The sequence below is a fragment of the Trametes versicolor genome (genome assembly GCF_000271585.1).
Source record: "Trametes versicolor FP-101664 SS1 unplaced genomic scaffold TRAVEscaffold_1, whole genome shotgun sequence".
Taxonomy (NCBI): Eukaryota; Fungi; Basidiomycota; class Agaricomycetes; order Polyporales; family Polyporaceae; genus Trametes; species Trametes versicolor.
In genome coordinates, this window is record NW_007360321.1 from 4,629,308 (window position 1) to 4,656,922 (window position 27,615).

The 27,615-nt window shown below is 57.8% G+C and overlaps 10 protein-coding genes across 10 annotated transcripts; 6 read left to right on the top strand and 4 right to left on the bottom strand.

The window, feature by feature from the left end:
* Nucleotides 1-116: 116 nt before the first annotated feature.
* TRAVEDRAFT_140673 (nucleoporin-interacting protein NIC96) lies at nt 117-3,321 on the top strand (the record flags this gene model as incomplete). The annotated part of the gene is made up of 11 exons (XM_008035165.1): nt 117-280; nt 338-677; nt 755-907; nt 962-1,324; nt 1,379-1,726; nt 1,781-1,930; nt 1,982-2,105; nt 2,161-2,423; nt 2,473-2,847; nt 2,908-3,102; nt 3,161-3,321. The coding sequence occupies 11 exons, from the start codon at nt 117-119 to the stop codon at nt 3,281-3,283; spliced, it is 2,598 nt and encodes an 865-aa protein (XP_008033356.1). The 3' UTR covers nt 3,284-3,321.
* Nucleotides 3,322-4,210: 889 nt separating this feature from the next.
* On the top strand, nt 4,211-4,706 carry TRAVEDRAFT_42631 (uncharacterized protein; the record flags this gene model as incomplete). The annotated part of the gene is made up of 3 exons (XM_008034093.1): nt 4,211-4,313; nt 4,376-4,480; nt 4,546-4,706. The coding sequence occupies 3 exons, from the start codon at nt 4,211-4,213 to the stop codon at nt 4,704-4,706; spliced, it is 369 nt and encodes a 122-aa protein (XP_008032284.1).
* A 2,107-nt stretch (nt 4,707-6,813) lies between these two features.
* Nucleotides 6,814-7,916, bottom strand: TRAVEDRAFT_140676 (uncharacterized protein; the record flags this gene model as incomplete). The annotated part of the gene is made up of 4 exons (XM_008035166.1): nt 6,814-7,011; nt 7,078-7,366; nt 7,431-7,486; nt 7,539-7,916. The coding sequence occupies 4 exons, from the start codon at nt 7,914-7,916 to the stop codon at nt 6,892-6,894; spliced, it is 843 nt and encodes a 280-aa protein (XP_008033357.1). The 3' UTR covers nt 6,814-6,891.
* A 791-nt stretch (nt 7,917-8,707) lies between these two features.
* TRAVEDRAFT_17027 (uncharacterized protein) lies at nt 8,708-10,111 on the top strand (the record flags this gene model as incomplete). Its single annotated transcript, XM_008033574.1, has 2 exons — nt 8,708-9,167; nt 9,330-10,111. The coding sequence occupies 2 exons, from the start codon at nt 8,708-8,710 to the stop codon at nt 10,109-10,111; spliced, it is 1,242 nt and encodes a 413-aa protein (XP_008031765.1).
* Nucleotides 10,112-10,688: 577 nt separating this feature from the next.
* Nucleotides 10,689-12,462, bottom strand: TRAVEDRAFT_42634 (Aldo/keto reductase; the record flags this gene model as incomplete). Its single annotated transcript, XM_008034094.1, has 13 exons — nt 10,689-10,762; nt 10,822-10,852; nt 10,928-11,116; nt 11,172-11,263; nt 11,330-11,397; nt 11,462-11,551; nt 11,613-11,738; nt 11,794-11,840; nt 11,902-11,955; nt 12,017-12,124; nt 12,202-12,272; nt 12,325-12,358; nt 12,418-12,462. 13 exons carry the CDS (start codon nt 12,460-12,462, stop codon nt 10,689-10,691), a joined length of 1,029 nt encoding a protein of 342 aa, XP_008032285.1.
* Nucleotides 12,463-14,329: 1,867 nt separating this feature from the next.
* Nucleotides 14,330-15,943, top strand: TRAVEDRAFT_42635 (uncharacterized protein; the record flags this gene model as incomplete). Its single annotated transcript, XM_008034095.1, has 1 exon — nt 14,330-15,943. The coding sequence occupies one exon, from the start codon at nt 14,330-14,332 to the stop codon at nt 15,941-15,943; it is 1,614 nt and encodes a 537-aa protein (XP_008032286.1).
* A 534-nt stretch (nt 15,944-16,477) lies between these two features.
* Nucleotides 16,478-18,449, top strand: TRAVEDRAFT_42636 (uncharacterized protein; the record flags this gene model as incomplete). Its single annotated transcript, XM_008034096.1, has 3 exons — nt 16,478-16,560; nt 16,629-16,638; nt 16,701-18,449. The coding sequence occupies 3 exons, from the start codon at nt 16,478-16,480 to the stop codon at nt 18,447-18,449; spliced, it is 1,842 nt and encodes a 613-aa protein (XP_008032287.1).
* A 631-nt stretch (nt 18,450-19,080) lies between these two features.
* Nucleotides 19,081-20,436, bottom strand: TRAVEDRAFT_109140 (eukaryotic translation initiation factor 5; the record flags this gene model as incomplete). Its single annotated transcript, XM_008035167.1, has 4 exons — nt 19,081-19,122; nt 19,176-19,406; nt 19,461-20,325; nt 20,384-20,436. 4 exons carry the CDS (start codon nt 20,434-20,436, stop codon nt 19,081-19,083), a joined length of 1,191 nt encoding a protein of 396 aa, XP_008033358.1.
* Nucleotides 20,437-21,012: 576 nt separating this feature from the next.
* TRAVEDRAFT_160146 (S-adenosyl-L-methionine-dependent methyltransferase) lies at nt 21,013-22,433 on the bottom strand (the record flags this gene model as incomplete). The annotated part of the gene is made up of 6 exons (XM_008035168.1): nt 21,013-21,276; nt 21,332-21,390; nt 21,452-21,848; nt 21,908-22,135; nt 22,219-22,340; nt 22,397-22,433. The coding sequence occupies 6 exons, from the start codon at nt 22,431-22,433 to the stop codon at nt 21,013-21,015; spliced, it is 1,107 nt and encodes a 368-aa protein (XP_008033359.1).
* Nucleotides 22,434-23,051: 618 nt separating this feature from the next.
* TRAVEDRAFT_42639 (uncharacterized protein) lies at nt 23,052-26,092 on the top strand (the record flags this gene model as incomplete). The annotated part of the gene is made up of 7 exons (XM_008034097.1): nt 23,052-23,137; nt 23,188-23,262; nt 23,353-23,418; nt 23,470-23,523; nt 23,574-23,624; nt 23,683-23,730; nt 23,785-26,092. 7 exons carry the CDS (start codon nt 23,052-23,054, stop codon nt 26,090-26,092), a joined length of 2,688 nt encoding a protein of 895 aa, XP_008032288.1.
* Between the last annotated feature and the right edge of the window lie 1,523 nt (nt 26,093-27,615).

Genomic DNA, 27,615 nt, shown 5'->3' on the forward strand with positions numbered 1-27,615 from the left:
GTCTCTCCTGCTGAGCCTGTCCGTAAACGAATAGCATTCTACGGCTCTGCGACGATCTTGACTTGTAATTTTTGAAAACGACATAACTTGGCGAACGGAACAGGGAAACGCACAACATGGCTGCAGACCTCTCTTCGCTTTTGAACGCGTCAAAGGCGCTGACGTCCCACTTGGCTCGCCCCGACCTACCATCTGTGAACTTGTCTCTGGACCAGATTGAAGCGCAGTCCAGGAGGCTAGTCTCCAGACAGCCTGGGACCTCCGCAGATGCAGGACGCGCGTAAGTAAATCGGCCGTCATTGTTGAGGCTTCCAATATTAACAGAATTCATGACCAGAAATTATCTCCTGGCGCAGGCTCATGTCGATGCTCCCGCACTTGCAAACTCCATCGCACACTTGAACACCCAGACCACCTTTTCTCCCCTCCAAGCGCTCCAAGACACTGATGTCGCGGGCTACCTCCGCCATGCACACGAACAGAACCTCATTTCCACTATTGAAGAGGGCCGAAGAGAGACGCAGGAGGAGTTCTACCGCGTGCTCGAAGACCGAGGCCGGAGGGACTGGGAAGCACGTAAGAAACGCGTCTTCGAGCAGCTCGGCGCGCGTGTGGGTGGGGAGAACAGGGCGGTGGCGGACCTCAAGAAGAGTACGCATGGCAAGAACTTGTTATCTGTGAGTGCCATATACTGCAACTAGTGGCCTTCCCGAGAGGAGGTCCATCGACTGAGACTGACTTGCGTGCGTTTCAGGCGAGTGTGGGTCCAGCACCTACCCTGCAGATGCAGAGTAAGATGATGGCCTATGATCGTGTCGTTGCTGATCTCAACGCCTCGCGACTGCGCGGCACGTCGTACCCCATCGTTCACGCACTCGTCCAGGCGTCGCAGTCCACAAACTCTGACGTGAGTCGCTCGTAAACCAGGACATTGTACCTCTCGCTCACAACCCCCACATAGCCGCGCTCGCAACAAACCACTCAGAACTTCCATGTCCTTGCCAAAATCACCGGGGAGCCTGCATCGCTCCCTCCACTGTCTCACGCCGGCGCGCACATTCTCAATGCGCCACTCATTGAGCGCAAGTTTGCCCGTGCTTACTTGGGAGATCCTGAATCGCGGGAGGCTGTTGAGCTTCGCAGGCAGATTGCCAAGGGCGCACGCGAAGCGCTGGAGGAACAATACTGGGACGTCATCGAGCGTACCATCCAAGCGCGTGCAACGGAGGCGCGACTGGGCGGTGACCCGAGCGTGGCCAACAAGATCAGAGCGTACATCCTCCTGCGACACTACCGCAATGGCGAGTGGGAGGACAGGATCGAGGTTGGTCCACTTCAGCTCCTTCGGAATTGATTACTGACATCAGGGCATACATAGCTCGTAGCAGGCCAGCCTCTCTGGGCAAGACTGTTCTACCTGATTCGCACCGGACACGCGCAAGAAGCGCTGGAAGAAGCAACGCGCCTCCAGCAAGCGATCGAGCACCGCGAATCCAGCTTCCTCAGCCACCTGAGGGCATGGGTCGAGTCTGCAGACAGACGGCTACCCAAACCACACCGCGACCAGTTGCACGCGGCGTACAACGCGCATATGCTCCACTCTGCGACGGCAGACCCGTTCAAACTCGCTCTGTACAAACTTTTGGGTAAGATCGACCCGGCGCGCAGGAGCGTCGCGCAAGTCACAGTCACCACAGAAGACTGGCTATGGTTCCAGCTGTCGATGGTAACGTTACCTTTTGTCCTGATCGACGTACATTGGTACTTACTAGCCTTGTAGGTTGATGAGGACGAGTTCGGTGGTCTGAGAGGGCTTGCTGAGGTGCTGCTCAGCTACGGCGAACGGCACTTTGACGGCGTGCCTGGCCAGAAGGGTGCTAAGCGTGGCGTCTGGGCAGGTGTCCTGCTCATGTGTGGCCAGTTCGAAAGAGTGAGTTGACTCCGTCACCCCTCGCGACTGCATGCTCATGCATGGTCGTAGGCTGTCGCGGCGCTGTGGGACCACCACGAAACCGAGGTGGAGGCCGTTCATCTCGCGATCGCGCTCGCGTACCACGGCCTGCTCCGTGTGCCCTCACGGGCGGAGACGTCAGATGTGACGCCTTGTAAGCTCATGTACACTTCGGGTGTTCTATGTCGTCATGCTCACCGCAACAACAGTGACACTTTCCAATGTCTCGCCACCGGCTCTGAGTCTGTCGACACTGGTCTGGCGGTACATCAGGCAGTTTGTCAAGATGGACGCACGGGAAGCCCTGCAGTACGTTTACTGTGTCTGCCTGAGCGCCGACCAGCCCGGTGGCGTCGGTAAGGAACAGGTCGAGAATGCCTGGGAGCTCGTCCGTCGCATCATCGTCCTCGCAAATACTGGTCAGGCATGGGAAGAGCTCGTTGGTGGCTTCAGGCCCGACGGGACGCGCTTCGTACGTCCCCTTGATCTCTACCACCATCCACCCTCTGACATTGCTACAGAGCGGCGCAATCGAGCAGAACGCGCCCCTGCTCAAGCTCGACGACACGCGCGAGTACAATGAGCACATTCTCAACCGTGCCGCGAAGTCGTCAGAGGAGGCGGACCGCATCCCCGAGGCGATCAAGCTGTACAACCTCGCGGGCGACTACACGACCGTCATCTCGGTGCTCGCGCAAGCGCTCGGGAACACGCTCGCGCAGCCCAGCGTCGACGAGAAGGCGCGCACGGTTGAGCGCACGGCCGCGGACGTGCTGCGTCATTACGAGCGCACGAATCGTGCGGTCGGCCGCGAACGCGATGCGGTGATCCGAATGCTGCGCGTGCGCGAGGCGATGGACGCGAAGGACGCGGGGCGCGTCGAGAGCGCGCTCGAGGTGCGTTTGTTCTTTATGATGTGTGCAGATGAGAGTGGTGGCTGAGATGTGCGAACCCAGCTCATGGAGTCGACGGACCTTATCCCAATGGACGGCGACGTCGCGAAGATCACGAAGCGCGCAGAGGAGTTCCGCGAGCTGCCGGACGCGCTGCAGCGCAACCTGCAGACGTTCCTCGCGCTCACGATGGACGTCCTCGCGGCCGTGCACCAGAAGGTGAAGGCGTCGTCGTTGCCCGACGTCACGCGGCAAGCGGTATGTGTCCTTTCTCCTACCCCTGCACACAAGCTCGAGATGCTGACCGTACCCGCAGACTCTAGCCGCGCTACGCAAAAAGTCGAGGTCGCTCATCATCTTTGCTGGGAACCTCAAGTACAGGATGTCGCCCGATGTGTACTCGTATCTTGCGCGACTGGACGTGGAGATCGCGTTGTGATTGCTAGCTCTCTTTGTACTCTTCACGATATATTGCCCCGAAGGAATGGGATTACGACGTTCTGTTCGAAGCTGCTCGAGACCGCGTATTCGCACAAATACAGTGATTGTAAGCGTGGCAATTTACTGCACGGAACTACTATGCATCACTGCTGCCAAAGTACTACTGTACTCGTAGTCTTGTACCATGCCAGAGGGCAACTTGAAACGCTCAAGCACTCACCGGAGCGCCTCCTACAGATGACTATTGGCGCCCATAGGCGTCTATGTTGGGAATGGCGGTGGCGTTGTGGCGTAGACATCTTATGCCGCGTCTTCGAGCACCCGAACCACCTCTTTCTACGAAACGTATGGCAAGACAGTCGCCTTCAGTTTCATGATCGTACGGATGCAGCTGGAGCGACTGGGAGGCTGACCACGACTGCAGGGAGTCGGGCGATGGCTTGTGGCGTAGTTCTCCAGATCGGCCTACTCGGAAATTCCCCAAGGCTGGTCAGCCACCCGCAACTGCCTTCGGCGGACATGAACATCAGCGCGTGCCATCGATATCGGGGCCGCGAGCGGAGGTGGGACAATAGGCAGGCCAGATCAGGAAGCGGCTGACCGGGAAGTCGCGGTCGCGGAGTGCGAACCGCAGGTCCTGGGGATATAAGCCTGCGCGCCCGCTCCCATCCCCTCACACACCTTGCCCTCTCCCATATCATTCGCCCCCACCGAGTTCTGCCTGCTCAACGCCCTCTCCTCGAGCCGGCCGGACCGCTATATCTCCCTGCACGGCCGACGGCGGCATGCCCATTTCGACGCCACATTCGAGTACACCTTCGCCACCGTCGCCGCCATCGCTGTTCCACGCGTCAACCAGCCGCAGACATCGCTTGGCATCGCTCAACACCTTTGCGCGATGCCGCCGAGGGTCGATTCCACACGCATGGCCGGAGACCTTGAAGCCATGTTGCGCCACATCGAGGTCGACGGGCGCTTCCACCCCCGCCACTTCGGCGCGCTCACGGACAACACGGGGCACTCCTCCGGTACGCACGTCGTCATGATCTATGCCTCAAGGGGCTGTCCTCTGAGAGGTCGACGGGGGTAGAGGCGATAAGCGACGCTACCACAAGGCAAGAAGTCGACAACTACGTACCGTCGACGCAGTCGAAGACGGGCGTACGCACGATGAAGCTATGGCGCGCCGCAGGTGGTGAAGTCGCCCGAGTGTGCACCGCGCACCTCTCCCGATGTCGTATCGCACCGTCGCCGTCGCAGGAAACAGCTCGGACAACGACTTTGGCAGCTCCGCGGTCGCCCGCACAGACGAGCCGCCACCCCTCGGAACGTGGTCCCCGTCGGTGAAGACCTTTCAAGTCTTCGAGAGCAGCCGTCGTCGCTGCCTATATGCGAGCAGCATTGAGCGCAGTGCGGCCTGACGCGCTGTGCTGCTTCGCAGGAACATCAAGCACAGCCACAACAAGGCAAGGACGTACAAGTGCACGGCTGGGTCGTCAAGCTTTCAAGTCTCCATCCGACGCACTGTGACGCACATGTTGAAATCGTCCTGGGATACCGACGCGAGACAGTCAGAATCTTGGGCGAACACCAGTGCCGCGCCGCGCTCCCTATGGCTATAGGAACGTACGGCGCTGCTTGGAAATCGGGACCACTACGGGGACACCTATAGCGCCGATCAGCAAGAAGTCCCTGAACTTAAGACTACACGCAAATATAAACACAAGACATACCTTCGGACCTACACCCGGAATAATGGATGCGAGCACGCCGGAGCCTATGGAATCAGCGACGACACGAACATTGGAGACCCGTTGCGCAGGCTGTCTAAGGACTATCTAGCGGTAATGGACTACGACCGCCACACGGAGACCACACATGGGAAGCACAAGGCCTCGGAAAAAAGTGCGGCCACCCTGCGCAAGCGGAATACAGTGCCGAGCTAGGGGCATCCCCGCTACCCGAGCCCAAAATGCAAATCCAACAAGCCAGTGGCGAACAAATATGTTTCCAAGGTCGGCCGGTGCGCCCTTGGAAATTTGACGGGAACCGACGAAAGATAATGGGAATGGGGATGGGGGGCGAACCCCACTGCCGCGCCGCGACCATGCGGTGTTGGCAAATTGGAGCCACTACGGGGACGCCTACGGTGCCGATCAGCAAGAAATCCTTGGATCCAAGTCTACACGCGGATAACAAACACAAGACATACCCTCGGCCTTATACTTGGAATGTGCCAGTGGGACGCGAGGGCGGAACTTATGGAGCCAGCAACGACCTCGACATTGGAGACACGTGACCTCAGGCGTCCAAGTACTTTTCCGCCGACGACTGTCCCAGGGAAGCCACAAATTTCGAACCCAAGGCCTCGGAGGAAAGTGCAACCACGGAACCTGCGCAGGCAGTCGGGGCATGCCCGCTACCAATGCCCAAAATCCAACCCAATGGCGGACGAACGTTTAACAGTTCGGCCGATTCGCCCTTGGGATTGAAGGGGAAATGCCTAGCCAGCAATGACAGGCCGCAGCAAAAATATCGTGGACGGCGCATCCGGTAGACCACCGATAGCAAAAAACGAACTCGACAAAACTCAAGGCCGGGAAATGGAAAATGAGACGTACCTTGCACCAACGCCAGGCTACAACCTTGAGGATCAAATTATTTCGGGACTGCCAGTGGTACTCCCGGGGACTAAAAGGAGTTACGCACGAGACCGCAATATGTCGATGACTGCTATACCATGCAACAACCTGCGACATCCACGCCAAAGCACAAACAAATAAAAATCGCAAACGGAGAAGAAAGCCCAAAGCATCATTTGCACAAGTAATGCACAACTGTGCTACTCCGTGCCATGAAAGCATGACACAACCGGTCGTGCGATCGTCACTGGCCCATGATACTAGTGTCCATGAACACCTTACCTTTCCACCAATAAATGGTGGCCATGAACCATATGGATATCTGGGGTAAAATGTTTGGGCCACTTCACCACGCAAACCAAATCTTATCAGTGTACTGGTGGCAGGGCGGGCAAGCCCAAGGGGCGAAACCTGAAGAACGATTAGCGCCATTCCAGCCAAGAACAACAAGGATTTATATGCACGGATACAGCCTCCTTCGGATCGAAATCAAGGTGACCCGGCGCAGACACGGATAGAGTTGAAGTCGAAACGAAGAATACTACTCAGAGCCGCAGACGATCTGCGAAAAATTAGTCGATAGTCACCAAGGCTTCGTCTAAGTGGTGTAAACGGTAGTATGTGATACCACGTTGTCGACGTTTGTTGCGAGAATGATCGTGGGAGTGTCCGCTCGCCTTGTATGCTATTCCGTCCCATCGGGCGATCATAATCGCAACATATGAATGCCGAAGCATACACTATTCTCACCGGGACTTACCAGTCGCGCAGCACGAGAGCACACGCTGAAATTGAATAAATCGAAGCAATTTGGCACTCACAATCGCCCACCGTCCACACGCTGAGCAGAATATCGACACATCCACAGGTAGTGTAAGCATGGATGGTCTTCTGTATTCGGTAAACAAACACCTACAAGAGCAATGCACGCCTCGTCGTCTCGCCACGTCAAATCTGAGCCATTTTACCGCTGTGCGGGAAGCATCTCTTCGTCCTCCGCTTCGCCATCCTCCACAGCGTCTTCTTCCTCGCCCCCGTTTTCTTGCACGGCCGCGGCGCCAACCTGAGCTTCATTCCTGCGCGTCTGTAGATGTTATCGATAATGACAATTATGAGCTGTTTGTAGTAGGGTGAGGGAGGTGAATCTTACGTGGTACACGGCCGTCCAGTACCCGCTCCAGTACATCGCGGTCATCGCCCTCGTGAACGCCTCGTCCTGACTCACCATGGCTGCCTCGGCGCCCACCCCCAGCGCGGCCGCGCCGTCCATTGTCGGCGCAGGGATAGCCGAACCACCTGCAGCGAGCGAGGGGTCGTGCACGGGCACGAAGGTGTCGAAGTTCAGCGGAGTCGAGTCCGCATTCGTAGCGGCGCCATTCGAAGCACCCGAGGGGCCTGCTTTTGGCTTCGAGGTGGTCGCGGGAGGGACATTGTACCACCTGGCATAGGATAGCTGGGGTTAGCATGATAACAGATATTACGAAACATTGAATGGGAGCTGACAGAGGTGATTTTTTCACGGGCTCGTCCTTCCAGCTCTTGCCCTTCCCATGAAAGGCCTATTCGAGAGTCAGCATTCTGCACGAGAGCGCTGCAAGTATGTCCACGCACCTCATACTCTGCCGCCGCGCTGTTCCACGCGTCGATCAGCGCGGAGTCGTCCCAGATTTCGTCCTGGGTGAGCTCGCGGCTCTCGTCCTCATCCGCCTCGCCCTCCTCCTCGTGGTACTCGGCGTGCCGTGCGCTGCTTCCCGCAGACGGCGCGGGGGCGTCGTCGTACATCATCGGCGGCTCCTGGCTGCCAGGGTCGTCCCAGTGCTGCTGGTGCGCTCTTCCGCCGCCCGCGTACCCCTGCCTGTGCTGGTGCTGGTTCTGGTTTTGGTTCTGGTTCGTCCTGCGCTTCTTCGCTGGTGGTGGCACTGGGGGTGGGTTGGTGCGCGGTGTGGGTTCGGGCGCAACTATGTCGTCGTAAGATATCAGAGGCCGCATCCCTGCAGACATGTCCCTGCGGTTAAGAGGCGACGGGCTACGAGTGGTAGGATGAGGTGCGAGAGGTGCGAGAGAGAGGTCGAAGAGTACCGGCACGCCGCCTCAAATTTGGCGCTCGACATTGGGCGCTTATGACCAGCCGCCGCTTCCTTCTGACTACCATCTCGTGCAGCCTGCTGCTCGTGCCTACGCCTCACAGAGGCCGAAGCCAGTCATATTTACTACGAAACTGCTCCTGAGACACCCCTAAAAATGACCACAGAATACCGCTCCGTTATAGAAGCGATCGAGACGCTCCTCTTGCAAGTCAAACAGCAGGCATGCGCTATTTCGTCGTATGTGTATATATTTCATGAGATCCACGAAACAACGCCCTTACAGAGTTTTGCTCGCAGAGAAAAAAACTGTACGTCTGAAAACCTAACGTATGATCATCCGTATACTCAAGCGGTCGTCTTGACTGCGTGCAGCTGCTTCACGTCAAGCACCGTATGACGGAGACAATGGCTGACATCGACGAGGTCCTCAATGCACGACGACCGTTTTTGTCCATCCCTACAGAACTGCTACAGGCTATCATGGAGTTCATTCCCGACCCAGTTGATTTGCGGACCTGGGTTATGTATTGGCCTGTCTGGCACGCCACTGCGCGTGATTCTACCATGATCGTCCCTATCTCCCAGACCTGCAGGCGACTTCGCTCTATCGCTCTAGGCTGTCCTTCCTTGTGGAAAAGCTTCCCATGGAGTCCTCATTCACGATCGCATCAACTTATCCAGAGAAGCCAAGGCATGCCTCTCAAGGTTTTGCTGCCGATACAGGAATTCTCAACCCTCGATCTCACTCTCGCCGACGCTGCAGCAGACATCGAAGCGAGTGTCAAGGAGCTTGAAATCGCCAATTTCCCATATAGCAAGACTACCGACGCCCTCTGCTCTAGATCTTTCCGGATGCTCGAGTCGCTCACAATCCAATGGACACTCGAAAACAACAGTCTCAACGCTATGTGGCCCGAAGGGAATATCCTACTCCTCACGAAGGATTGTGCGCCGCGACTCAGGCGCCTCGCCTATTCCTCGGGCAGTCTAGCCTCCCTCGATATCCTGTGGTCCCTCACGCATCTTGCGCTCCACAACGTCATGGAGAGTCGTATACACGATGGAATCACAACCATGCTTTCCGCGTGCCATGCCCTCGAATCGCTGCATCTTGAAGGCGTCACAGATTTTGACCACCAGTTAAATTGGGCGGGTGTGTATCGACCCCTCCCTACGCCTTCTCCCCTGCTGGGGTGTCGTCTACTCCGCCGAGTCGCGCTCGTGTTACTGAAGGCTCGTTTAGCCTCTTTTATCCTCTCACTATTAGCAGAGCAGTCAACACTTGCCGTGCAGCTACTTGATATGCGTCTTGTAGGGGACGCCAACGTTTCGTATCCTCCTCGTCTTTTACCTGGCGGCATTTCGAAAGCCATCATCGGGAGATACCCCCGACCCAGCTGGCCTTCCGAACGTGGGCCCCCTTTCGTGTGGGGAATAACGCTGTCTAGCTTGGAGCATACCGTCCGCCGAACTGGGGAGGCGTTGACAGACATCATCGACATGCTCTATCGAGAGGGCGCCGGCAGCGGCGCATTTGAGGGCGTGCAGGAGCTGTGGCTTTCGGACGTCTTCCCTACTACCTGCGACGAGCTAAACACGCTGCACTCTCCCGAAGCGAATCAAGTTCGTGCCCTCATCCAATGCATGTCCGGACTCGAGTGCGTGACGCTCGTGAACCAGTTCCAGTCGCCATGGACCGGTGCCCCCTCAAGCCTCCGTCTGCTCCCCGATGCACGGGAAGACGGACGTTTCGGATCTCGCCCAGCTACGGTACGCATTGCGTACGGGTACGGAGAGTACGTCGTGGAACGATGGTCCGAGCCTCGACCGAAGCTAGTCCCCGCCGTGCCGCCCCTGGACCTCACTGGCATCCTCGAAGAGCTCGCGACTGGTGCCTACAGCTACATCGAGAAACTGGTGATCGAGGTTCCTCGTCGTGTGGACGTCGACATGGGAGACATCGAGCAGCGCCGCGCGCGCGTTGGGATAGTGGACCTGAGGGTGGTGGATTCGACCCCGACGATGGAACTCCCGGAATATTGTGCTGAACCCGCCGCGATTCTGAGCGACGAGCCGTGGCCATACAGACTTTGGTAATACACGTCGCTCTCGGTGCAGTCATGGGGCTCGGCACTACTAATCATGATCTTGCGTTTATTCACCTGGATCTGTGTAGAATGACCGCCAGGTCCAAGGCGCCTCAGAACTCGGTGGACTTGATGACATTGGTATTCTAATAGTTCGGAGCATACGAGTAGCACAACAGAATGATATGCCATTGAATATATAACTAGCGACTCGTAAACGCATGCCCTTTGGCGAAGACATCAAAACGTTAAGACGTGGACACTTCGTACCGATCAGAAGTAACAAGCGCTAGCTACTCCGCACCGCTTTCCATCTATACAACTCGTTGACAGGCACAAACCTGCGACGAGTACCTGCCAATTCGGACAACATCGTAGAGGTATTGAGAAATCACAGAAACCATACTGGCAACGAAACCTGGGGGCCTTTACGTCGCATTGCGGAGGTCCATGACGCGGAGCTTGAACTCGCCGGAGTCGCTGCTCGCATGACCTGGTCGCGGCTGGAATAAATAGGAGCGGTCGGTAAAGTAGTAAGGATTCCATAATACTAGCACTCAACGCACCGATCAGAACCCGCGCTTCGCTTAATGGAAGTACTCAGACGAGTACTGGGAAACGGACAGCCAAGCTTCGTCCAGAACCTTCACGACCTCCTCGGCTGTAAAACATCCTGTCATGAGCAACACGGACCATCAAAACATCGCAACAGATACTCACGCAGCGGGCCCTTCTCCAAATCGACCAAGTTCTGCACCGTGCAAACAGCCCGTTTAGCCAGCCATCATGGCACCCCATACCCAGTGACCGAGCGAGGAACACGCACCTCCTTGATGTGCTTGACGCTGGATGCGCCGATCAGGACGGCGTCGCCGTGCTCGGCGCGCAGGAGCGAGTGGTGCGAGATCCAGCGGAGCGCGACCTCGGCGAGCGTGAGGCCGTGCTTCTTGGAGACCTCCTCGATCGCCGCGAGGGCCTTGGAGTACGGCTCCTTCCAGTAGCGGGCACGATAGGCCTACACGCTTTCGTGAGCATAATGGAGGAGGGCGAGGAAGCGGAAGCGAACGGACCTGGCCCATGTACCTGTTTGGGTCGAAGCGGGACCCGGGCTCCACGCTGTCCTCGAGAGAGTGGTAGCGACCGGTGAAGAAGCCGCCGCCGACTGCGCGGGTGTCGCATCAGCATTCCAAAAATCCATAATGCCGTCGAGGCCGCGGAGAACACGTACGCGGGTTGAACTCGTAGAAGGCGATGCCGAACTTGCGCAGGCACGGGAACAGCTCCGGCTCGACCTTCCTGCATCACGCGTGGACGCGTCAGACATGCCCAGCAGCAGACTCTCGACGGCCGCGGGACGGACCTGTGTATGGCGTTATAGATGCCCTGGTACACTGCAGGCTTGACGTAGCCCTTCGCCTCGCAAATACCGACAATCTCTGCGACTTCCCAGCTGTCACACGCTTCGCGTTAATATTTGTGACGCATCCGACAGGCGGGGGAAGGGTACTCACGACATGTAGTTGGAGATACCGAACCGCTTGAACTTGCCCTCCTTGTAGAGGTCGTTCACGCCACGGAGGGTGTCCTCGTAGGGCGTCGTGCGGTCAGGGCCGTGCAGGTACCACATGTCGAGCGAGCTGCACCACAAACGCATCAGTTGGGCTTGTGGGCGACAACACCGAAAGTGCGCACTCGGTGTTGAGCGTCTTAAGCTGGCGGTCAAGGAACTTGCGCAGGTCCTGTGTGGTGCGAGGGTCAGTGATGGATGCCCAAGAACGAGACCGACACTAGACGGCGCACCTCCGGGGAGTGCGAGACAGTCTCGATCCCGAGAGCGGCCCAACGGGGGTCACCCTGCAACGCACGTTCGTGAGCCGTAATCGCCAAAGACAGCTTGGAGGGAACGATAACACACGGCGTTGGGGTAGAGCTTCGTGTCCATGGCCAGCCCACGCTCCTTCCAGTTTATCTTGCCGAGGAGCTCCTCGCTCGTGCCCTGGCTGTAGGTCTTCGCGGTGTCGATCTGTGCCAGATATTGCGTTTGCGGTGAGAGTTGCTCCAGCCAGAGATGGCAAAGATATAAGGGTAGGATGTACACACCTCATAGTGGCCGTGCGACTGAAAGACGTCGAGGATGGCCTTGATACCCTCCAGGTCGTGAACGCGCGCACCTGTGGACGGTCAGGAATGCTGCTCAGCGTATGGAGGGACGACGGCACAGACCTTCTTTTCCCTTCTCGCCAAAGGTCATGGCACCCTAAGCACAGCAAGAGCATGAGCGTACGAAGGGCGATCGTGCATGGTCGATGTGCCTACCATGACGATGTTCAGGGTGCTCTTCTGCTCGGGTTTCAAGACCATCTTGATGCTTTAGAAGTTGTGAGGGGAGGTGTACTCGACAGCGGGGGTTGAAGTGAGTTGGGTATGAGCAGGATGGGTGCGCATCCCCCGTATTTATGGCCTCCAGAATGTAGAAGAGCTCCTGTGGGCGCCAGTCATACTTTTTTACAGCGCGGGCGCAGCAGCTCCGTCTTTATGCCGACCGGGCATTCATAGGAGGGTTGAAGGCAGCATCCTGGGGCGTTGAGCTATACAGCAGTCATAAAAAATGACAGGGTGGGTCTGCCGACCCAGGGTATGTTTGGTCGTGGGGAGAAATCGGACTCGTGAACGTGAGGCGTCGACTGCTTCCAGAGCTTCTCCTCGACTGATGAGGCACGAGTTATCACGAGCCCGCCTGAGCTGCGCGCATTGCGCAATTGCAATACGTCGACGCTCGCTGTACGGCATAGTCCGTGTGGGCCGCGGCATCGATTATGTATGGAATTGATATGCTCACAGCGAGTGGGGAGTTGCGGGGAGGAGTTTCAGGAACTCACGGTGCCAGGCACCATATCTTACTCCATTCAAAGCGTTCAGAAGATGCGCTAATCGCCCATCACTGGAAAGATGAGGTCTAACGGCTCTGTCCTGCGAAATGCTCCGATGAGCAATGTTCGGACTGAAAGTATATGCGATATCGCAAAAAACCTTACCAGTGACATATCGCCACGGGGCATGCTGGTTTCTCAACGGCGCCTTTCATGATATCATCATGCCCCTTCTCATGACAGAAACCAGTGGGTTATAAAGGAGCCTAGTAAAGCAGGGGCCCCGGGTATGTGACAAGACTGACCACATCCGAGTCGGAACCGGGATTTGACCAAAATGTATCAGCATGCCTTTCGATACACCCATAGACAGCGTAATCGATGTGCGTGCAATTTCGGTCTCTGTTATCATAAAATATGAACGGTTCAATATCGGTAATGTGAGGCAAGTCAGATGCCGGAGTATGAAAAGACTCACCACACTGGCACATCCGACGCGAGATGCGGTCCCGTCCGCTACCGCCTCGCTCCCCCTTCAGCGCAGCAAAGCCTGAAGCTCGCATACGTTGTAGATGACTCGAACTCAAGGCTGCGCTGATACACATGGAACTACGCATCCTATTGTCATGCCAGGGCTTAGGCAAAAATGGCGGGTTCCTGTCGACGTCACTGGTGGCATCCGAGTCAGCGCAACATCAGATTGACCCACATACTTGTCGCGTGTACAATAAATCGACGCGGTCTATAACGCCTGCTCGAGGCCATTTTCAGAGCATCAAGACTGTGGCCGTGAATATGCTGGAGAATAAAGGGCGATCTTCCTAAGCGGGTTGCATGGGGAGGGAGTGACACAAATAGGAGCAAACAGGGCGCACCGCCTATCTAGTAAATGTTTACGCGCCTGTACGAAACGGCGATTGCCTCCGACCTCCATCAGGCCAATTGTCGTTGACATCGGACCCGTCCATATTCAAACTTACTCTGAACCTCGAGCTCTCAAGCACATCAAAATAAACTAGAAATGACACCAGAAGAATCCTCTCTCTTGGAGAGCGTTCGAGTGTTCGTCGCGCAACTCAAGCTGCAAACACGCGCCATCCCAACGTCGTACGTGAATACAGAATATTTTACAGTTCAAATGAAAAGATCTTACCAAAGGTTGAACTCCACAGTAAAGATGGCGTACGTTTATAGCTTGGAAGTGGGTCATAGACGACCTTGCGGCTGAATGATTCCGTTATATTCAACAGCTCCTTCGGATTACGCAATTTATGGCCGAGGCAACATGCGATGTTCATTCGCTACTCAACGCGCGCCAGCCTCTCCTCTCCCTCCCGACAGAACTCTTGCAAAATATCATGGCGTTCATCCCCGATGCGGTCATTCCCCCATATATGAACCAAACTCTACCTGTCTGGCGCGTCGACCTGTACGACACAACCATGATCATTCCTATCTCTCAGACTTGCAGGCGGCTTCGCGACGTCGCAGTGGGCTGTCCTTTCCTGTGGACGAGCGTCGCGAATTGCCCTCGCGTACTATCTCAGACACTTGCCCAGCGGAGCCAAGGTCTCCCCTCGAACGTTTCTTTGCCTGTAGGCAACTCCGAGGACTATGATCTAGTAGCCATTGCGGAGGACCTGCCAACAAGACTTCAAGAACTTCACGTCGGCCAGCTTCCCTGCGACGACTACGAGAAGTTCGAGATGGTCACGCATCATATGTTCTCAAATCCTCTGCCGATGCTCGAATCCCTTTCTGTGAAATTTCGTGGCCGCGAAGGTCCGCTCAATCGGGACGGGACGTACTCCTTCGCTTTGTGTCCTCCCCAGGACTGGGCCCCCAAGCTCCGACGCCTTTGTCTGTACTCATGCGATCTAGACTCCAATTCCATCATATCGTCGCTCACCCATCTGGCACTCGTTGACATACGCATACAACTCGTGCATGTGAGAATCAAGTCTATCCTGTCGGTTTGCCGCGCCCTTCAGTCCCTGCATCTCGATGACCTCACAGACTACGATCATCCAGACGGCGCACCATCTAGGTTCTCTCTTCCGAAGCCGACTACCCTACCAGACTGTCGCCACCTCCGCAGGGTCTCTCTTCGAAGATTGGAAAATTATCTGGTATCTTTCTTCTGCTCCCTTGTGCTGGCAGAGCAGCCCGAGTTCGTGCTACAGTTGCTCGAAACCTGGCAGAACCATAGCCACGGGCGTAGGCGGCCATCGTATCCCCCTTTTCCCAACGGCATCTCGCGATTCGCCATCGGTCTATATCCTTCTCACCCAAATGGCCCCATCTATCGGTTCCTATGGGCGATGACTGCATGTGGTACTCGACACACTCTCCGTGCGACTGCGAAGGCTTTGCAGGACATCGCGGGACCCGTGCTTCTCGACGCTACTGCAGCTTTCGCAGACGTGCGCGAGCTCTGGCTGTCAAACGTCTCTGCCCAGACATCAGCCTCCCCATCTCCCAATCAGACTGCCCTTCTCAAGGCCGTCATCGCAACCATGCCCTCCCTCGATACCGTCGTACTTGCAAACCACTTCCACGCGTCCTGGCCACTCAGTGGACGCCCTAGTCTCTCCCTGCTCCCCGACGCGCGGAGCCCCATTCCCTGGCCCCGTATCACAACCTTGCGCATCGTGTATGGGTCCGGTCCCCGCATATGGGAAGGGGGGGACGACGGCCACCTACGCGCGGTCTACTGCGATTGGCTCGACCTCAATGGCATCCTCTACGAGCTCGCGTCGGGCGCGTACGACTACCTAGAGCACCTCGTGATCGAGGTGCCGCACGGTGTATACGTCGACGATGAGGACGTCGTGCGGCTCCGCGGGTACTTCAAGACGACGCGGATCGTGGTGGTCGACGAGACACCCACCATGGCGCTCCCGGAGTACTGTGTCGAGCCGGCGGCGTGGCCGCGCCATGTCGATGAGCCGTGGCCGTACCGTATATGGTGACACGGACGGTGCGTGGTTGGCGACTTTCCTTCGTATGACGATGTCTCATGCGCCCGTATCATAGCTTGTATAGGCTAGCTTAGGAACTGACGTTTCCGCGTCACCGGAAAAGTATAACGCTGCCGTCTAGCGGGCGCGTTTCCCCGTATTGCGGTGGGCGCTCGAATATCTAGGGTGTCTTCTATCAATGCAGTGACATTTCTTGGAGTCCTAAACCGGCCTCGAACATGCGCGCGACATCTCAAGCTTGGGTATAGCGCGGCTTTCGGTGTATCTTCAGTCTGACAGCGCTTACTCGTATCAGGTTAGGTTTATCGTTCTGGTACGTGAGCGTATGGGAAAATCTGTCAACCGCACGTCTCTTGCACAGGCATGACAGCTCCCGCGTACCTGGCTATACCCAACGGCGAATCGTTCACTCAAGCACCTAGAGCTCGACACGTCGTCGCAAGTTGCCTCCCACCACCATCGCCGTCTAAGCACCCCATAGTTTGATCCCTCAACCTCAGCAAAAACGATCGAAAGTTTCCGACAATGACTCCAGAGGAGCAGTCTGTAGTAGAGAGCATCCAAACGCTCTTGGCCCAAATCAAAGAGCAGACACGGTCAATAACATCGTACGTAGTTCCCTTAGAATCCCTATTCGCAACGCTGACTTACAGTACTTCGAACTCGAATTGTACAGACACGACGCTGTACGTCCTCACTTCATCTTTTGGGCGGATACCATATTGCAGCATACTCATCTTCACGATAGTTCGCTCGCATAACGCAGTTGATGTTCAGCGCCACCACGGATCTGTGCGAAGTCTCGAACGCGCGGCGGCCTCTTCTGTCTATGCCCACAGAGCTGCTGCAGAATATCATGGCATTCATCCCCGATGCGACAGTGGCCCCTTCATCGAATGTGCTTCCCCCGATATGGCATGCCGCGGTGTACGACACGATGATGATCATTCCCATCTCGCAGACATGTCGGCGGCTGCGTCAAGTCGCATTGGGGTGTCCTACGTTATGGACAAGCCTCGCGGATGGTCCCCCTGCGCTGGCCCACAAACGTGCTCGGATATTCGCGCAGAGAAGTCAAGCCGCACCCCTCAAGGTCTACTTGCCCATAGGGCGGGGAGTCCGAGCGTATGAGCTGACCGACATCGTGGAGGGCTCACCCTCGCTGCCTTGGCCGGTCCAGGAGCTTCATGTGGCCGACCTACCCTCACCCAACACCAAAGAAGATTTGGAGCGCCTGTTCGACGCGAGGCCTATGCCGCTGCTCGAGTCGCTCTCCGTGCAGTTCTGCGACAACCCGCTGAACCACGAAGATCAGTACCACTTCGACGTGCCCGGTCTCATGCCGGAACATGTCCCGCGACTTCAGCGCCTCTACTTGGGCTCGTGCGATCTCGTCAACAGAGACATCATGGGCTCTCTCACTCATCTGGCGCTGCACAGCATCACCGTGAACCACGTCCACAAGAAGATTGAGTCCATCCTGTCTGCATGTCTCGTGCTCGAATCTCTGCACCTCGAGCAGATCGAGGATCTCTTCAGCCCGCCCGAGCCCCCGCCGGAAGAGGTGACCGTGCACGAGTTCTACCACCGGAAGCCTAGGGCTCTCCCCTCATGCCGCCGCCTCCGCCGGGTCACGCTCCTGAAGATGTACGGCTACCTAGCCTCGTTCATCGTCTCCCTCGTGCTGTCCGACCAGCGCGGGCTCGCGCTACAGCTGCACGGCATCAAGACGTCTCCCAACCCTCAACTTCCCGACGACCTCCTCATCGGCACTTCGCAGCTTGCCATCGGACGCTATCTCTGCCGTTGCGATCTCCATCGTTCTATCCCATGGGGGATCACAGCGGTAACACCCGAGCGCACGTTCCGTTCCAACGCGGCTGCGTTAGAGGACGCTACCGCCCCGCTCGGGAGCGATGGGCCGCTGATGAGCGTGCACGAACTATGGCTCGTCGACCTCCCATCAGCCGGCCCCGACGAGGAGGACGTTCCACCTGAAGATCTAGATGCCGCACTCATGCTCAAGGCCACCATCGAGTCCATGCCCGCGCTTGAAACCGTTGTGCTCGCGAACCACATACAGCTCGCGTGGATAAGCACCGCGCGCCCGAGCCTGCACCTCCTCCCCGACATACCCTCGGCCGTCTCCTGGCCATCCATCTCCACGCTGCGCATCGTGTACGGGTACGGGCCCGAGGTGCAGGACCCGAGGTCTCTGCCCGTGGACATGCACGCGCTCGTGCCCTCTTTGGACTTGACCACTATCCTGGAGGAGCTCGCATCGGGCGCGTACGACTACCTGGAGCACCTCGTACTGGAGATCCCGCCTTTCGTCCGCGTCGACGCGCGGGATATCGAGCGGCTGCGCGGGAACTTCGAGACGGCGGAGGTGAGGGTGGTTGACAAGATGCCTGGGATTGCCCCGCCGGAATACTGCGTCGAGCCGGAGGTGCGGCCGGGGGACGCTGGGGAGTCGTGGTCGTGTCGACTCTGGTGACCGCTCTGGCGTGTGACGGCGGCACTGTTGTCATGATATCTCCCGGGGGTGGGTACAATGTAACAGGATGATGTTCTGGGTATCTCCCGGGTAGTCGCGACGCTCGCAAACATGCGTGCAGTAGGGCGAGGCGAAAACTGAAGATTTGATGCTTGGGGAAACTCGCCGGATCCGCGCCAACGATAGGACACCATGCCGCAAACACGCATTGTGGAAGCAACCCTGCTCAGTTCTTCCATGACTGTGTACTTCGGCGGCAATGAATGCGAACGTCTCGATGTCGATGACGCATAGAGTGAGCAAAGGACGAAGACTATTCAAGGGAGAAAGTGGGTACTCGCAGCGGAAGCTCGGCACTACGCCATGATCCTTGGAAGGGAACAGTTAGGCGCGATGAGCCCATTTCCAGGGAAGACTTCTCGCTCACAGCATGCATGGATATTGCGGGACAACCACGACGTACCCGGAAGCTCATATGTACTGACATCATACACACCTCAAACCTTGCGCGTCGACAATGCAACTTTGAGTAGCGATGAAACATTGATGAGATAGCAGGACAACGTGTCGATAGCTGTTATACAGGACGATGTAAAATGTACCCGGAAGTAATGGACGCCGTACCGCGTCTTTACTCCTCCTCACTCTCCGTGTCCTCCGCCTCGTCGAGCCACTATTCAGGACCATCAATATTTGAACTGAACATGAGAGCGCAACAGAATGTACCTTGAGGAAAGGCTCGCTGGCCTTGCGAACCTTCTTCGAGGTGTCGCGGTCCACGTACTTCTTGCTGACGTGTGTGCCCCACTGCTTCAGCAGCTCCTCGTCGAGGACGTCCACTTGGTAGAACTCCATGAGGATCTTCGGGATGGCAGGGATCAGGTCGGGGTGCAGCACACCGACGAATCGCTCGATGCCGCCCAGCAGAGCCTTCTGGTGCTTCTCGGACGTCACCATCTAAATAGCCTTGTTAGTATTTGCTACCCTCATCGAACACCCGACACGACATACCTTGACGAAGAGAGGAGCATACTTCGGGATCTCGGTGACAATATCCTCGGTAAAAAGCGTCTGCGAGATGACCTGCACGGTGTTGTGCTTCTTCGCAATGCCGAGCTCCTCAGCCTTCTTGTAGATCTCGACGGCGCCGATGTCGCGGTTGTCGGAGATCCAGTGACCGAGCTGAGAGAAGGGACTGTCGGCGTCCTCATCGCTGTCCTCTTCGCCCGCGGCGACAAGGGAGACGCTGGCGAGGGAAGCCTCAACCGCCTTCATGCGCGCCCTGACAGCCTCAGGGGAGGTGTCCGCAGACCAGTCCTCCTTGGCAATAGCGGCATCGGCGTTAAGCTCCGCAGCCTCAGCCCTGATGCGCTTGGTGAGCTCGTCGTCACTCTCGCCGCCAGCGTCCTCGTCGCCCTCGCCGTTCTCGCCGCCGTTAGGGCTCGGGCTGCCGTCCGCGGTAGCCTTGCGCTTGCTCTTCTTCGGGTTCTTCGGCGGGTTCTTGATGATGTACGTCGTGAGCTTGTGCCGCATGTCGACGCCGGTGCGCTCGCCGCACGCCTTGCAGTCGCGGATGATGTCGTCGCTCTTGGTGATGATCAAGTCCGTCTCAGGGTTCTTGCACGCCTTGCACAGCACGAACTTCTCGATGAAGCCGTCAAGGAGCTCGCGGAGTTTGGCAGCGTCGTGCGCGCCGTTGACGATGTAGCGATCGTTCTTCTCATCGAGCACGGTCTGCGCGCCAAGCTCGCATCCGAAGAACTTGGTCGGATACGTGGGCGGGCGGCTGAGCGCGCGGGCCACGTCGGACATGTTCGGGATGACGGTCTTGATACCGTTACCCTTGCCCTCGATTTTGGTCAAGAGGACAGGCATCCTGAGAGGATATTCCATTCAGGTAAAACTCTAAAGCTCGTGGGCATGGGGTTACTCACCGGTAGCGGTAGAACTTGTCGTCGACATCACGACGAATGTTTACAACAGCCATATTGGAAGGTTTTCACCGCTAGATGTCATGAAGTCATCGGTAAGCTGGTCGGGCAAGCGCAGAGAGTAGATGACGGACAAAACTGAGTAGATGAAGCGGAAACTGTCTTTTGTGAGTCGGAATATTGTTTGGAGGTCGAAGCATGAATCCTCTGCTTGCACAGAAGATGTCGGAGATGGTGGGGGAGTAGGGCGCAATGGTGGACGACAGGACGACGGCGGGCGACGAGCGAGCGGACTCTCGAGGTGGTGGTAGGAGTGTGAGCCCTGTCCGCCCGCCCACAGCCAATTTACACCCTCGGACCTTCCCGGCGCGGATTACGTAACTGCCAGCTGAGTAAACGTGCGTTCTCCGCCGACTTGCTGCACCACGCACAACTTACAAAATTCAGTGTGGTATTTTGAGCGTCATGATGGGGCTCTATGAGGCCCAGAACTTCATCTGGGAGCAAGGAGAACGCGGGGGATGTGCCGCGTGGTCTCTGTGTCCGACAGGTGCTGTCCGCTTTATTAGCGCTAACGCGCCGTGCATTCCGTGGCAAGACGGCAGGGGACTTGGCTTTCGGTCGACAAGAACTTATTCGAACAGGTAGTTTATTAGCTGGGTAACAACCCGTACATTCACGCTATTCCCTAACAACTTGTACTTCGTTTTCGTGGTGATCTGGTCAGGCCAAGCAAAGAAGGACGCCGAGTCAGTGGACGGAGGAGGCAGAAACTCGAACAGGCGGAGCAATTCAGTGGGAGAAAGATACCGCAGACGGAGCGGACGTAGTAGCCGGACCGCGTTATCATCTCCTGCGCGTTGTGCATCAAGGAACGTGTCGAAAGTGCGGGTGGTCTGCGAACGACGTGAGTATCGCGGCCGGCAGAAATTAGACTCTGACGATGCTCACGTCGAGGTCCTCATTCATCTGTAAGACAGACCCGGCGCGCTCTACTAGTTTGGTGTACCCTATAATTACGATCAGCGCCGCCCTACCGTCCGTCGGAGGGTCCACGGGAAATGCACGAACCACGAGTGAAGCAGCATGTCCGCCTGGCAGAAGGCAGGACGATGTCGAAGAGCCGACCCCATTTCTCCAGCACCTTCTCTGGGATGGCATGCGGATGCGGCTCGACGGAGGACTCTTCGTCGAGATAATTTCGGACCTCCGTGACAGCACCAGGTGCTTCCTCACCGGAGAGCGTTCTCGTATCGACCCAGTCGGTTCCGCGGCCCGGTATATGTCGCCAGACCCGGTCTTCTTGTTCACTCGCTCCCACAAATTCTGAAGGGCTGAACTTCGCAAGGAGATAATACCGGAGACGGGAGTTGGGAATCCCGAATTGCAAAGGCGTCAAGAGTAGCTCCAGGGTGGTATAACCCAGAGTACGCAAGTTTGCAACCAGCCGTTCGCGGGTGCTGGACGACTGCGTGGTAATGGATATCAGTCTATCCCCGCGACGGCGTTCCTCCGAGTACGGCGCACCTCAAATCCAGCGACGTTCTCGACGAGCAATTTTTGCGGATGCTTCCGCAGTCGAACAAGCTCGGGAAGAACGCTCTCCATGAGCCGAATAAACGACTTCGCGCGCGGATCCTCGGCACCCTTCGCCAACGGGTTCAGCACCGTGTAAGGCTGACAGCTAGGCGAAAGCAGCCATAGGTCCGCGTCCAGCTCAGCAAGGTCCGTAGCCTCGAGCGACGAGATGTCGACCTGCAGAGGTGCACGAAGGGGGCGTCACAGACTGAGATATAGCGGTCCACACGGAGCGGACGAGAGGCGACTCATCGAGCGACCTTTTGCACGGCCTTGGGCCCGTAGTTCGCAGCGTACACACGGCAGGCGGCCTGGTCCCAGTCGTACGCGCGCACGACATTGCCTCGCGCCGCGCTCTGCGCGAGGGCGCGATGGAGCCCGCCTGCCATTCAGTAAGTTTTAGTCGGTGACGGCATGTGTGATCCCAATCGCACGGACCTATCCCCGAGTAGAACTCGAGAGCCTTGACTACCATTTCGTGCGCACCGTAGACGTCGGGGAGTCGGGCGTCGGGCGGGAGGCGAGGTCGCGCGAGTAAGCTGAGGGGCGGAGTTGCGCGACTTTCGGGTTTTGCACCCCGCAAAGGCAACGGGTGTCCAGACTAGCCCGGGCTTGCAGGGTCAACAGCGGCGAATATCAACGGAGGTGTCGCGGAGGCCAAAAGGCAGAAAATTGACGAGATTCGCGAGCGCGATGAAGCGAGCCGGGAGCGGTTTTGGTCAAGTGTGGAATCCGGGCGCGCGACCGCTGCGCGCCTGAGCGTCACCGCGGCCAGAGTCCCCTTACGTAAGCACGACTTGGTTTCGAACTTCTGCATTTCTTGTGAGTGTTCGAGTCTCAGCGATACCACCACCTCTTTCCCCCTCTCCTCTGCCTGTCTTTGCCTCTCCGCGCATTCCCTGCTGCTCTGCGAGTTGTGCTCTGTGTGCTAGGCTCTGCCGCTTGCGACGCACAGCGATCTCGGCTGCGAAAACTCCCGGGCCGCCGCTTGTCTTGCCATAAAGCTGCTGCTACCCCGGCTTCTTGACGCTCTCATCGTCCCCAGCATTCTGTTTACAAATTTGATATCCTTATTACTCTTGACGACTTCATGATGCTTCCTGGCCTTCTGGATAATCTTTCCGGTGAAGAGGCCGAGCTGAGCCGGGTGCAGGCTGCAGATGCCACAGCGAGCAGCAGGTACGTCCAGTGGCTGATCGAAGCAGTCCTGGCTGGCTGAGCCTATGCAGCTCTCCGTCTAGGACCGCTGGGCTTCTGCCGCCGTTCGGTGTGACCAAGATGTCGCACCTGCCAACACCACAAAGGTCAGTGCGGGCTGCCAGATCTTTGAGCGTTCCGCCGCCATGAAGGCCGGTCACATCGTGAACGTTTCGCTAATCCGTCAATTGAAGTAGCCCAAGCAACGCTGCCCAGTATGCACCAGAGCGGAACGGCTCGTTTGTATCGCCGGTGCACAATGTGTAAGACTTGTCGCTGCCACAGGTTTCTCAAGGTAGCTCACCTACTCACAGGAATAGGGAAGCAACGTCGTCGCAAGCTACTCACAGAGCTGCCACACCACTCAGGTATGTCTCATACATTCATAGCATCTGCCCTTGGACTCACCGCTGCACAGGGAGGAGCCACAAGCGATATCTGCTGCTTCTTTCATGACGCCGGAGTCCAGGTTCGTCAAAATCACGCCCCCTTCACGTAAAGTCAAGGCTCTGAAACCATCTTATCAGTCCTCTCTTTCCCCGGAAAGTGATGCATCCAGTAACACCACAACATGCGTACGAGGTTTCACTTCCTTCTCAGAAGTTTGTGTCACTTACGTTGCTCGATAGCAGCGATCCGTCCTCCGCACCACATACCCCTCACCGCAGCCATCCCGGATCGTCGGAAGCAGCAGCAGAGAAGGCAGGAGATAGGGTGGTCGTCGACACTGCGGTACCACCTCTAGCTCCTGCCCCCATCATCACCACACCCGTGTCCACCCACTCCCGAGGCCTCACCCCCGCCTCCCGCCTCTCCTCGCCGTTCCGGGGCAGATCAGCTGACCGGCGTGCGACGAACTCCCGCTCACCCATGCCACGTGAAGACTCGCCCATGGCCCTGGACGTCTTTGCCGGGGTACCCGCCTCGCTGCCCCCGCTCGCAACCCCCGTGCCGCAGCGCGCACTCGGCGGCGAGATCCAGCGGATCCACCTCCAGCTCGCCGCCGACCGCGCGGAGCTGCTCTCCGAAAAGGAAGCGCGGCGCCCAGATTATCTCGTGCGTGAGAAACGCTCTCACCCCGACTCCGACATCCCGACGCTCGACGAGCTCGACGCCGCGAGCATCGCGCTCGGGGTGACGGAGAGTCCGGTCAAGGGCCGCCGGTTGCAGTTGTTCCAGGCGACGTCGGAGGAGACGTTCGAGCAGAGCCTGCTTGCGGGTGGGTACCCGGGCTACGGGCAATCGCCCGCGTACAAGGTGCCCGAACCGCAGACGCCATTGCCTAATGCGAAGAGCGGCCGGGCGCCGCTGTCCCAACGTGCGCTGCAGTGGTTGCATCAAGCTACACCTGGTCAGCCCGGCCCGTCAACGTTGACCACCGTAGAGGAAGCGCCAGCGGAGGATACTGAGTGGGTTCCGAGCGAGAGGGAGACCAAGAAGCGCAAACGGCTAGACATGTTCAGGGAAAAGACAGCGGCGAAGGAGTCCGCCCCAAAGCTGTACCCAGTGGAGGTTGAGGGCCGCGGCCGTCTGCTGCTAAACGTCCCTCCCGAGGGATCGCCAACACATCCAGAGACGCCCGTAAAGAGACGCGTTGTCCGGCGCAAGAAGCGGAGGGGCGGACGGAAGGGCGCGCATGGTAGACAAGATGACGACGAAGAGGGCGAGCCGCTGGAGCCCAACTGGCCCGACGCCGCGTTCCCGTGGTGCATGCGTCTTCAAGAGCGCACGGATGTCGCGAAGATGGAGCAAGAAGAGCGGCTACGGTGGATCGAGCGATTCCTGGACCGCTCGAGCGAGAGCGACGAGGAAGAAGAGGAAGACCAGGTTCTCCGACCTCCACTGCAGTCGCATGACAACGACCAGATCGCGCACCGGCGGGGTCGGGGAAAGATGGTCCCTCTGCGCGCAAACCCGGAGAGTCGCACTCGCAACGAGCACGTCTTGACGCCTAGTGACCCCGCGGACGCACGCGCAGCCCTGCTCTCCAAGCGCTCCGTCCGCACGTTGTCCTTTCGTCGCCGCTCCAACGAGACCTCCGGCGAGGACGTGACGTGCATCGGGTGTTCACGCGGGGACGACGGGAGCGAGCTGGTGCAGTGCGACGAGTGCCAGACATGGTACCACCTGCGCTGTGTCGGCTTCAAGACCATCGCCGAACTCGGGCGGGAGGAGGACCCGTGGTACTGCGACCGGTGCCTTGACATCCCGCCAGCCTCGCCGCTCCCGGAACCAACCTTCGTGCCTACGGACGACCGACCGTCTGCACCCACATCCCGACGCGACTCGCTTTTTCTCCAGAACCCCCTCCTGCTAGAGTCTCCCGCACCACATTGGGATAGCGATACCGGAGCGGGGACGCCGCAGACCCCGGTGCGAGGAGGCGACGGCGACGCCAGCAACGCCGATCGTACCTTCTCTACGCGCTCTTCGTGGGGCGACTCCTCGCGCGCAGGACCGTCTACGCCTGAGTCGTCTGCGAAGGCCGTGCGGGTGTACCACACGCCCGGGCCGTTCTCACTAGAGCGCGACCAGCTCGACCCAGAGACGCCGTTCGACCCAACCACAACACCGTCGCGTGGGATCAAGTTCAGTGGCGGGCCGCCCCCAACGCTCGGGCTCTCGACGCCTCGCGGAGGGTACGGCGTATGGGCGGGTCGTGGCGGGCACACGCCGACCCCGGGGGCGAAGCTCGGCGGGAGCCAGGCGTGGCGGCACGGCGTGGACGGGAGTGGGGGCGGGCCTTTCTCGAGCCCGCACGTCAGGAGCATCTACAGCGTGGCGTACGACGATACCCCGGTGACGCGTGCGCCGCGGGTGCCCGAGCGGGGAACGACGGTGCAGGGGCGGAGGTTGTGGGGCTCGCCGGGGCCGGGGTTTGCGCGGCCGATGACGCCGAGTCCGCCTTTGAAGGGGGGAGGATGCGATGGAGACTGAAGGTGCGTGATCATGTAGTCTTTCGTACGAGGAGGAGGTGCTGATCTGCGCGATAGCATGACGATCGATGTTGACCTACCAGACACTCACGCTGCGACACCCCCACACTGTTACTTACCATTGGCGTTTACGTTTAACCCCCATTCATGTGTATATGGACATATGCTGCGATAGAATATGCTGTCAGGTAATGCTTGTGCTCAGAGAGCTGTTGTCGAATACGTACCGTACGTGTAGAGAATGAAATTGAATTTGTGCATACTCCCCTCCGTGCGCGTCAGTAAAACAAGCTATGCCGTAGTGCGCAGAATGATAACTCACTCGAGACCCTTCTACAGAGCCTTCGCGCGGGAGACACCGCCTACGTAGAATCTCTTTCGTCGCGATCGCAAGTGTATTTCGAGAAGCAACCACGTCACAAGGGGCGTCTTGAAAAACTCTCAGAGCACGCGTGCAGCAGGCCACGCCGTCCAGGACGCGTGTGTCTGTACGACGCGGACTGAGGCTTCGCGGATGACTGACGCGTCGGGAGCACAGGACGATGGCCAGACATATATTTGATTCTGTCATAGAGAATTCGACGTACCAAATGTTGCGCTCCAAAGTTCAGCGTATGGCGGCCGCGTAAGGCACGCGAATCTTCGTCGGTCTTTGCAACGCGTAGACGTGGTACCTTGAACTAGAAAAGCGTGTAAAAGGCGACGCAAGCCACGATTATAGCGGGTAAAAAGCGGCGGACTGCGCATACCAGCCTGCAGGGTGCCGAAGTACCGTCGAGCGGGGATCCGAGAGAGAGGACGAGGGGAGGACGCGTCGAGCTGGTTGGGCGGAAACGACAAAAACGCGACGTGAAGGGACTGTGACGGGTGCATGCAAGCGACGTGACCGACGCGTCTGAGCGCCTACGCCACGCGTCGGTGGCTGCCATCGTCGCCGTCCTTCTCGCGCGCTCCGAGTATCTTTCGGAGCGACGACCACGATGGACAGCTGCTGCACACACGGTCCCACACAGTGACTGACATAAGATGAATAACCAGCTTCGTATCGCCATAGTGAGCATCTTCTCCGTCTCTATCATGTCCCTGCTCATCGTCCTTCTCCGCTCAGGCACTCGCCGCTCTCCGGCACAAACCGACCGCCCAATCCATCCAAGGTCGGACGCACTTCCATAGCTCCATGCGGCTGACATATTTCTGACTTTCCGATGTCGAAATTATAGCATACATCCTTTACTTGCAAGCCGCATTTCCCGTAGTGTGCTCCTGTCGGCCCTGTCAAACGGGTTCGCAAACATCAGAACCCTGGCGCGAGCGTGCTCTCGCGCTGGAGAGCGACCTTGAAGACTTGCGATTGCAACATGAACAGGAGGTTATCAGTAAGTGTCCACATATAGCGAGTCTTCTTCGTCACCCGCAACGTCTTCGATACTTGATGACCACGACCCTACCAATCATCCGATAGCCTCTAGCAGATACACAGGCTCAGTACCCACGCACCTAAAACTGCTCGCTCGTCCCCGGAAG